This window comes from Colobus angolensis, unplaced genomic scaffold (assembly GCF_000951035.1).
Source record: "Colobus angolensis palliatus isolate OR3802 unplaced genomic scaffold, Cang.pa_1.0 Scaffold4, whole genome shotgun sequence".
Lineage (NCBI taxonomy): Eukaryota > Metazoa > Chordata > Mammalia > Primates > Cercopithecidae > Colobus > Colobus angolensis.
The window spans coordinates 5,646,732-5,657,270 of NW_012117376.1; the positions used below are offsets into that span (position 1 = coordinate 5,646,732).

General features: G+C 48.1%; 1 protein-coding gene and 1 pseudogene across 5 annotated transcripts in view; both read left to right on the forward strand.

The window, feature by feature from the left end:
• LOC105521248 (small integral membrane protein 12) overlaps window positions 1-1,086 on the forward strand; it is a 6,318-nt gene extending 5,232 nt beyond the window's left edge. For 3 of the 4 annotated variants that reach the window (XM_011955374.1, XM_011955372.1, XM_011955373.1), the window contains exon 2: window positions 147-1,086. In XM_011955374.1, coding sequence (XP_011810764.1) covers window positions 152-430 — 279 coding nt within the window. In that variant the 5' untranslated portion in view covers window positions 147-151 and the 3' untranslated portion in view covers window positions 431-1,086. The remainder of the gene's footprint in view (window positions 1-146) is intronic. The other variant, XR_001003244.1, reaches the window with a different exon arrangement.
• Window positions 446-1,086, forward strand: LOC105521434 (annotated as a pseudogene). The gene has a single exon (XR_001003270.1). The product of XR_001003270.1 is annotated as an uncharacterized LOC105521434 (transcript).
• Window positions 1,087-10,539: the final 9,453 nt, after the last annotated feature.

Genomic DNA, 10,539 nt, shown 5'->3' on the forward strand with positions numbered 1-10,539 from the left:
AAAAAAAAAAAAAAACAAAACAAAAACAAAAAGTAAAAAAACATTGTGCCAGGCTGCCTGGTAAGTGGAGAGCCCTAGTGGGTTGCTCTTATTTGGTGGGAGGTGATGCTGGGTTCTCTCTAATGCTGCCTTGTGCTCTTCCACAGATGTCATGTGGCCTGTGTTTTGGACCGTGGTTCGTACCTATGCTCCTTATGTCACATTCCCTGTTGCCTTCGTGGTTGGGGCTGTGGGCTACCACCTGGAATGGTTCATCAGGGGAAAGGACCCCCAGCCCGTGGAGGAGGAAAAGAGCATCTCAGAGCGCCGGGAGGATCGCAAGCTGGATGAGCTTCTAGGCAAGGACCACACACAGGTGGTGAGCCTTAAGGACAAGCTAGAATTTGCCCCAAAAGCTGTGCTGAACAGAAACCGCCCAGAGAAGAATTGATGGAGGACACAGGGCCCTACGGTCCTACTGTGGGCGGTGACTTGTCCTGCTACCATGTTGACAGAGGCCCAGAACCCACATCTAATTGGCTTTGTTGCTTATTCTGGCCCCTCCCACACCACGCAGCCACACAAATACTAGCTGCTCCTTGATGTCCAGGCAGACCCAGCGGCAGCCAAAGGGCCAGTGAAGAGGAAGGCCCCATCTGTTGTGTGGTGGCCAGAAGCACTCAGGCATCTGAGTTTACTGGTGCATTGCTGGGAGGAGTGTTATGAGATGAACGTTGGCTGTCAATCTCTGTGGGCAGGCGGTTTGGCCTCGAGTGGGAATGGCTGGGATTTGGGTGTTGCCTTTAGGAGGGATACCTGCATGTCTAGTTCCAGTCTGCACTGGGAAGAATTCAAATATGCACCTGGCTCCCTTCACTGTTTTGCCCTATCTTTTGTGCTCATTCTTACTGAAATCTGTCTTGTCAGCTCAGGAGTGGGATTCCCCCGGGAAGGAAAGCATTTTTCCTGTTCTGGGAAGCCCAGACTGTTCACTTTGGGGCAGGGACGAACATGTGCCTCGTGAATTTGCTTGAAAACAGTCCCCATTGTCTACCCCCATCACTGTAGAGTGCAAAACTTGATTAAAGTGGTATCTGAGAACCATAATGATCGAATCTTATGTAGATGGTATTTGGGAGTCTTCTTAGGAGTTAGGCAAGTACAGGCGTTTTAGAGCAGGATAACATTGGTATCAAAGGGTGCCAAGGAGCCCTGGAAACTGCTTTACTAGTGCGGTTGCACTGAACCCTGGAGGTACAGATTCCCAGGAACCTTTTTACCATCATTACAATTGGCCGTAGCAGCTTCAAGTCTAAATGGAAGTAGACCACACACACACACCCCTTTCCCTATAAAAGTATATACGCACGTTCAAGAAAATCTGGTAGGGATTTTAAAAAGGGCACCCATGTTCCCAGCTCGTTAATAACAACCATTAACATTTTGTTGTATTTTACTAATTCTCTGCATAGGTTTTAAAGATAGTTATCATTACTGTACATTTAATTTTATATACTTTTCTCACTATTATCATTTTTCCCATTTTATATGGTCATCATTCACGGCTCAGTCCAACCTTGACTTCCTGGGCTCAAGTGATCCTCCCACTTAAGCCCCCCAAATAGCTGGGACTACAGGAGTATGCCACCATGCCCAACTAATTTTTTTATTTTTTGTAGAACCAGGTCTCACTATGTTTCCCAGGCTGGTTTCAAACGATCCTCCGGCCTTGGCCTGTAGTGTTTTTTTTTTTTGGAGATGGAGTCTCATTCTGTCACCCAGGCTGGAGTCCAGTGGTGTGATCTTGGCTCAAGGCAACCTCTGCCTCCTGGGTTCAAGTGATTCTCCCACCTCAGCTCCCTAAGTAGCTGGGATTACAGGTGTGCACCATCACGCATGGCTAGTTTTTGTGTTTTTAGTAAAGATGGGGGTTTCACCATGTTGGCCAGGCTGGTCTCGAACTCCTGACCTCAGGTGATCCCGTCTGCCTCAGCTTCCCCAAAGTGCTGGGATTACAGGTGTGAGGCACCGTGCCTGGCGGCCTGTAGTTTTCTTTTTTTTTTCTTTTTTTTTTAATATGGAGTCTCGCTGTATTGCCCAGTCTGGAGTGCAGTGGCGCGATCTCGGCTCACTGCAACCTCTGCCTCCTGGGTTCAAGTGATTCTCCTGTCTCAACCTCCTGAGTAGCTGGGATTACAGGTGCGCACCACCACACCTGGCTGATCTTTGTATTTTCAGTAGAGACAGGGTTTCACCATGTTGATCAGGCTGGTCTCGAACTCCTGACCTTGTGATCTGCCTGCCTTGGCCTCCTAAAGTTCTGGGATTACAGGCATGAGCCACCGCACCCGGCTGTAGTTGTTTTTAATAGCAACATAATTGTCTATCAAGTGGGAGTATGGCATAAGTTTATTCTGGACAGTTTCCGTATTGCTGGACATTTGAATTGTTTCTGGTTGTTCACTTGTTTAGATACTTCAATGAATATCTTATATGAAGCTTTTCCTGCATTTTGGAATAAACAGTAAAAATAGTAAATGTCACTTTGGATGAAATGGGATAAATGAGCAGTTTTGAGGATCTCATGCATAACACCAAATGTCTTTCCTAAAGGGCTCTAGGAGTTTCTACTAAATGTTACCACTTAAGGTGTTGCTGGTAAGGCTGTGAGGGGAGTAAAAGCAGACGGCAGGAAGAAGCATAAGAAGCTGTTGCCTCTTGAAGCCGTCTGATGTTTAAGTCAGCCAAGGGCAGTACTGAGCATTTCGTGAATTAATCTGCCTCTAAAAGGGAGTGGGTATTGGCCCTGCTTCTTAAATTGTCTCTCCTGAGGCCTGATGGTGTTCACAGGTCGGTGATGGTGGAGTTCCTGAACAGTTAGAGGTGCCAGCTGTGAAGAGGTGCCAGCTGGAGGTGCGTTCCAGGACCTAGTGGTGGCCTGAGAGGAGGGAGCAGGTTGAGTCGTTGGCTTCTTCTAGGTCACTGAGGTCTAGTGGGAATGTGGAAATGAGCTGCTGTTGCTTCGCAGGGAACAAATCCGATGGAGCTTGAGGAGAGGCTGTCAGCTACCATGTAAGGAGATTTCTGGTTCTGGCTGAAATGAGCAGGCCTCATCGGCACACCAGTGCTGCCACCCTATGGCAGTCCTGGCTTACCAAACCTGCAATCACTTCCCTGGGCTAAACAAACACTGGTGCCGGCAGAGGTCAGGTGACAAATGAGCCACCACGCTGGCAGAAAGTACAGACCTGCCGAAAGAGGGCAGTGGTGACTCACACTCACCTTCCAATCTGCTGCTCATCCAGTGGTACCAGATTTTTGAATTTTTCTAAAAGATGTTCTAAGAGCTCCAGAGAGTATAAAAAAAAAGAAAGAAAAGATGCTAGAAATTCAGGGTTTTTTGGTGTGTGTAACCTTCTGATTTTTAAGTGTTGATAGTTCATTTTACAAAATTCTAAGCATGCTAACCTACCCGTAGGGTTAATTTGACCCAGTGGCTGCCAATTTGTGACCTCTCAAACTGCCCCCTCCTTCTGATGACACCTAAGAAATATGCTTTTTTTTTCTTTTTTTTTTTTTTTTCCAATCTATCAGCTTGTGACAAATATTAGATCCCAGAATTGGTTTCCCTCAAAACCCTTTTGGGCATCCTTAAAAAACATGAGGATGGAAAGCCTATAGAAATAACAGCAAACACATTTTCCCACGGACATTTTTGGATTTTCAGATCTTTTAAAATATCCCTGTCACCACTCATTGTCCTGCACTCGGTGTCTGGTCGAGAGAGCCCTATCTTTCGGAATCCAGGTGGCTCCCTTCTTCCAGTCTCACTTTGATTGTGCCCCCTTTTAAATACTTTCCTTTCCAAGGGCACGTCGTCACTGAATTTCTTCCTCTAGCAAGTCTATTAGTATTCTCAGCTAGATCTTTCTTTCCCACAGGCTATCTGAAATCAGTCATTGCAGTGGCTGTAAGATAGTATATGTGCTCTTGCCTCTGCTCAGGTGACATTAGATAGCAAGGTTTATGTGGATGTGGGTACAGACAGGTCAGGGTTGCTGGAATGAACCAAGGTGCAGACCGGTTTTCTTCCATGCTTGCTGATTCACCTTGGAGGCAGTGACCTTCTTTTTGACTGGCCTTCCAGTCACAGTTCACTGAAACACATGAGTGAGTGGACGTGCTTGGGGCTTTTTGCTCCCACCACTTCCCCTCGTCTCTACCCAGCCCTGTGATGGTGGTGGCTTTAGTATAGGGTTATCCTGTCCGAGCATGGCAGGAATCACTTCTCTCCCTGCAGTGGTTCAGTGTCTGGTGCTTTTCCACTCTTTCTAGACCCTTTCCTGTGCCTGTTGCTGTGTTAGCACAAGTCGACTGGGCAGCTGCCAGAACAAGCCTGCCAGGGAGCCTTTTGACTCTGGTCAGCTCCCCAGGGCTCCAGGGTGGTGGGACTGTCGCTGAGTGAAACATCATGGAATTAGCCTTGCCAGAGTCTGGGTTGGGAGCCAGGCAGTGAGAATGTAAAAGCCCCTCCGTCTTGCCTCACTTTTTCTTTTCCACTTTGCTTTAGATCTCTAAGTACTTGTAAAGTAGGGAGCCAGGGCAGTGTAGCAGAGGAAAAATAAAGTGGATTCTCAGTCTGACAGACTTAAATTATGAATACTGCCTCAACAATTAACTGGATGACCTTGGGCAAGTCACTTAGCCCTTCTGAACCTCAATATCCTCACCTGTAAAATAGGGGTAAGAATTTTTGTTGGGTTGTTGTGAGGATGAGGTAATTATGTAAAGTTCTTAGCATAGTGACTAAGAACTTTACATAATTACCTCTTAGCATAGTGACTATGCTAAGAACTTTACATACATTGTCACAGACTATGCTAAAACTTTACATACATTACCTCATCCTCACAACAACCAGTGGGTACTCAGTAAATGTTAGCAGCTTGAATTGTATTGCAGGAAGAACCTACGTTTCCTGCAATAGTTGCGTGTATCCTTGTGCTCCTGGTGAGGTGGGGATCTCGGGGAGAGAGCAGCCTTGGCTGAGGGACAATAGGGACCCTCATAGACCTGGTGGTTGAGAGCTGCTTATAAATATTTCACAGAAAGAACTGGCTTGCATAAGAACCAAGAAGCACAGGCTGGTCAGGAGATTGCAGGCTTCACACCTGCCTTCGTGGTAGTTCCATCAGTGCAGTCTACAAAGTCAGAGGGAAGCAGATTGGCCAGAATGCCCAGGAGGCCACAGATCAGGAGAATTGGGAGAGGAAAGAGCCTTGGACTTGGAGGCAAGAGGTCTGAGTGGTGACCTGGGGTTATGCCGCTTCACCTCTCCTGGCCTTGGTTTCCCTGCAAAATGGGGAACGTGTTCCCTACTGATCCTGTGAAGAGTGAGAAAACCAGTTTAGAGTGCTCTGAAAACATGCAAGTGCTAGATATTACAGCCCAGGAAAACCTCCTTTATCTAGTTGGGATGGCAGCCAGTCTGAATAATAAAATACAAATACATGTGCTATTATTTCTTTCCTGTACACAGCCTATTTTAAAGTATTTGCTAAGTAGAAGTCTTTACGGGAATCAATTTGAAGAGTGAGGAGTAATTAGTAACTGGTGTATCCGTTTTCATCCTGTTCCAGCAGTGCCTCTGGTACTTGAAAAACAGTTTATTCTTTTTGAATTGAACTTGTTAACATCAATTATCTGTTAATCAGATCCTTTTTACATAATACAAAAGTAAACCCTGGCTTTGTTTTTTGTTAAAAATGCCGAATGGGCCCTTCTAATTATTGAGATTTAAAAAAATCTTTACTAGCACCCCAGCAAGGGCAGCTTTTCTATCTAGAAGAATCCAAAGTCCTTAGGGCCCTTATTCCCTCTCTCAGTGCCCAGTTTCTTCACTTCCAACCCCCGCTCCAATGTCCATTTCTCCTTCTCTGAGCCTAAGCTGCTAAGTGCAGCTGGAGTAATTTGTATAACCATCTTGCCTGGCCCTCTTCCTTCATGGGTTGTGGGTGGCAACAGAGTCTGCAACACTTCAAGGTAATCTTTTTTTTTGTTTTTTTGAGACGGAGTCTCACTTTGTTACCCAGGCTGGAGTGCAGTGGCGCGAGCTCAGCTCACTGCAAGCTCCACCCTCCCGGGTTCATGCCATTCTCCTGCCTCAGCCTCCCAAGTAGCTGGAACTACAGGCGCCCACCACCAAGCCTGGCTAATTTTTTGTATTTTTAGTAGAGACGCAGTTTCACCGTGTTAGCCAGGATGGTCTTGATCTCCTGACCTCGTGATCCGCCCGCCTCCTCCTCCCAAAGTGCTGAGATTACAGGCTTGAGCCACTGCACCCGGCCAAGGTAATCTTTTTTAAATCCAAGCTCCTCGAGGATCCCAACCCCATCCCTGTGCCCTTTGTTGCTCTTTACTGCTTGCTATCTGCCTCCACCAATACAGCGGTGAGGGCATTTTGGCTCAAAGCCTTTGTAATTGCAAATCTTGTTATACTGGTCATATTCTAGCTTTTTGCAGTACACCACATTCTCTTCATAGGATTCTCCCTTGACATCACCACATCTCAGTTTCCTTTTTCAGCTCTCCTGCCCCTGCTCCCTCCTGTTCTAATGTGAGTGTTCTTCCAGCTTCGTTCTTGCCTCTGTTTTCTTGCTGGACAGTCTTAGCCTCATCTGTGGCTTCACCCACCCCAGTGGCGATGACTCTCAAATGTATATCTCTAGTTCTGAATTTCCCCCTAAATTCTAGATCATTATCCAAAACAGCATACCACCCATCTCTGTCTAGATTTACCATATAGTATAATGGTTGAAATGTTGACCTGGGTTTGAAGCCTAACTGTAATCTAGCTGTGTGACTCGAGAAGTTATTTAAATTTTATGAACATCATCTGCAAAATGGGGTGAATTCTGCCCACTTCACAGAGTGGTGACATTGTGGTGACAATATTTATGTTTATAAGACACGTAGTGCAGTGTCTGGCAGAGTCTCTTCCCTCTGTCCTGTTGTTCAGGTTGTTTTTGATCTTGCCCCTCCTCCTTCCCATGGATTCCATCACCCACCGTGGTGGCCACTTCTGCATCTGAAATCCATCCTTTGTTTTCCCCCTTACTCCCCTGCTTTTGGTCCTCTTCATTTCTTGCCTGAGGTTTTGGTCTCTTCCTGAAAATTCTCCCCATTTCTGCCAGCATTTTCTTTCTAAAGACCTTCCTGGCTCCTCGCCTACAGGAAACAAATGAAAGGCCCTTGCATGTCATGCAAGCTCTTTCACCATCGTGCCCCCGCCCACCTCCTTAGCTTCGTCTCCCATTGTTCCCCATGATGGGACCTAGTTTTTGCCACATCTTGAATATGTTATGCCCATTTAAACTTTGAGACCTCCATGTGCCCTACACATTGTGCCTCCCTGGTACTTCCCTCACTGGTTGCCTGGTAACTGGTAAACTCCTAGTTAACACTACCGGATTTAACATGCGGGGCCACATGCAGTTTTCCTAAGCACAGATTGTCATTCCTGCTCTGCTTCTCTAGCCCTGTGTTCATTCTACTGTAAGAATGTTGTTACAGGCACTGGGATTGGTGTGTGTCTGTATCCCCCCTAGACTGTGAGTTCCTTGAGGGCAGGGACCAATTCTTACTCCTCTGCCCCTTGCAGAGTACCTCACAAATGATCATTGTCAATAAATGTTGAATGAATTAAGAGGCCCTGAAGTGTGATTCTGGGATGGAGCAGGTACTGGGGCTGGGTGTGGGGACAGGTCTCAGAAGGATAGGGAGCAGGGCCACCAGGTGTGTGCTTTGAGGTGCCTGGCAGCTTAGAGCTAATGGCAGCTGTGTTTTGCTACAGCGTTACCTTCCCCAAGGCTAGTAATGCGATGAACCTAAAGAAACTGCTGGCTTAATTTTCTAGGGGACTGGGACTTGGGCAGAAGACTGCATTTCCCTCCTGGGTAGGACCTGGACCAGGATAGCCCATGATGAATTTGACCCTGATGACTCTGTAGTGGGGAACAATGTCCTCAGGAAAGCATTCAGGAAACCCTTCGTGTAGTAGTGATCAAAGCTCTGCAGCAGCTCAGCAGGGTGGATGGGAAAACTCCAAGGAATCCAGCGAGGCCCTGGGTCTGAGCCCAGGGATCCTCTTAATGCACTTACCAGGTGACACTCTCCAGCCTCTCAGTGGACCCTTGGACCAACCCTTTGGTTTGAGGAATCCTGGGAAGGGGTGGGAATGACTTCCTGGACATCCTGTGGGAGCCACTGCTTCTGGAGTGTCTCTGTTTTATCTCCATTTTCCCCTTCATGCCTTCCCTCTAGCCATGTGCCTAAGAGGGTGGGATGGGCCGGCAGGTGAAGCCTGTAAGCATTGAAAATAGAGATGGGGAAGGCTCTGGTTTCCCCACCTCCTCAAGAAGCAGACTATAAATCTTGTATTTATATGAAACCCTCTTTCCACTTGTCTGTTATTCTTAAGGATTCAATTAAAAGAGAGAAAATCACCGATTCTCCTCCTACCCCTGGAGTGGAAAATGGCTCCCCCAAGATAACGGGATTCTTAGCAGAGCTGGCCCTGTGGCCACCCCATGCCCCCTCCCTTTTCCAGCTTGCACCTTGTCATCATGCCAAACCAAGGTCAGCTTCTGGCCTGCAGTTTGCTTGACTTGACGATGAGGGGAAACCCTCTTGGGTGCCTGCCGGCCGTAGGGCATAGCCACAGCCCCTCTGGTGGCTCATGTGACTTACCTCTGATGAAGGCTGCAGCGTGCTTTTCCTGACCCCCTCCCAGTTTTATTTTCCCAGCACACAGACCAAAGATCAACTCTTAGGGTACCTCTGCCCCTTTGATCCTCTCCAAGCTGTTTTCTCCATGTGCGGGAGGCTAGGAGGTCACAGTCTTTCCCACAGATGCGAGTCCTGTGTGTTTATAATTTGGTTGATTGATGACAAGGTGGATTGTTCAGCTGCTGTTGTCCCTAAAGCCCTGTCCTTGGCTGGCTCTCACCTCGCTGATATATGCTGGGGCCTTGATGCGCTCAGACCCCACCCCACCTCACCTCGCACCCTGCAATCCACTCTCCTCAAGAAGCTCAGCTCTGGAGCTGGACTGCTCCCATTCAAAGCCCAGCACTGCCGCTCACAGCTGCAGTCCTTTGCAAGCTTCTCAGTGTCACCTGTGTCAAATGGGGCTAATGTATGACTTACAGGGTTATCGCGAGGATTCAAGGAAAACACACCAAAGCATCTGGAACAGTGGCTCACATATAGTTAGCACTAGGAAAAGTTGGTTATTGTGATTAGGAGTATTTTTTTCCATTTCATACATTTAGCCACACTTTAGGACCCTGATTTCTCTCTGGGCTCTAAGAGGGAGTGCTGGAGTGTAGTGGGGAAACAGGCCTACAGTAACCCTGTGGCCAACAGCTGGGGAACCATGAGGGTACCCTGATCCTCAGCCCTGAGGCCTGTTGGCTGTGCTGTTTGTTGCTTCTCTGCCCCTGTTTCACTGCCCCCCTCCGAGTCCCCAGGCCCTTCCTGGACTGCCTTGGTGTCTTGCAGCAATCCCAACCTGCACACAGCCTTGTATGGCTCACTGATTGGCCTTCAGGCAGATAGAGATTTCTGGAGGAGGCTGGAGAAGCTGAGGGTTGGCTGAGGGTGGCACTGAGCTGAGGGGACCCTGCTCGGGCTACTGTGGCTCTTGGGAGTATATGCAGAGGGGGTCCCCCAGATTGTTGCTCATGACCCCCAGACAGGAGAAGTGTGTTAGTTTGTCAGGGCTGCCATAATGAAACACCGCAGAGTGGCTCACCAACCACAGAGACTTATTTTCTCACAGTTCTGGAGGCTGGAAGTCTAAGATCAAGGGGCCAACTTGATGGGGTTTTTCTGAGGCCTCTCTCTCGGGCTTGCAGGTGGGCACCCTTTTGCTGCCTGTTTACATGGGCATCTCTGTCTGCCTGTGCACTCCTGGTATGTCCAAATTTCCTCTTAAAAAGGCACCATCAGGTTAGATTAGGGCCCACCCTAATGGCCACATTTAAGTTAATCTTGTCTTTAAAAGCCTATCTCCAAATACAGTCATATTATAAAGAAATACGAAGTTTAGAACTTCAACATATGAATCTTGTGGGGACACATTTCAGCAGTAACAGAAAGACAGACGGCAGCAGCATGAAGTGGGCTGCTGCCGCTGGGGAACCCTCTGCATAGGAGAGTGGCTGCAGCCAGAGCCTTTAATGGGGAGGCGCTCAGCCCACCCTGGGGAGAGGCTGGTGTTGGGTCCTTCTCCCTCTCTCCCACAAGAGGCCTTAGAGTCAGAACTAAATGCCTGAGGCCGGAAGGCTCTGTGAGCTGATTATCCCTGTGGTCTCTGGGGTGAAGGAACAGTCAGCAGGCCCCAGGCATTGTCCCATCCTTCCCCTGCCTTATCAGAGCCTCAACTCCCTTCCGCCTCTAGGCTGTGACCCAGGCTGTCCCCATGAGCAGTGACTTTGAAGGGGGTAACACCACCACCTTTGTTTTAGCTGAGCTCTGCAGCTCTCCACATACCCCACC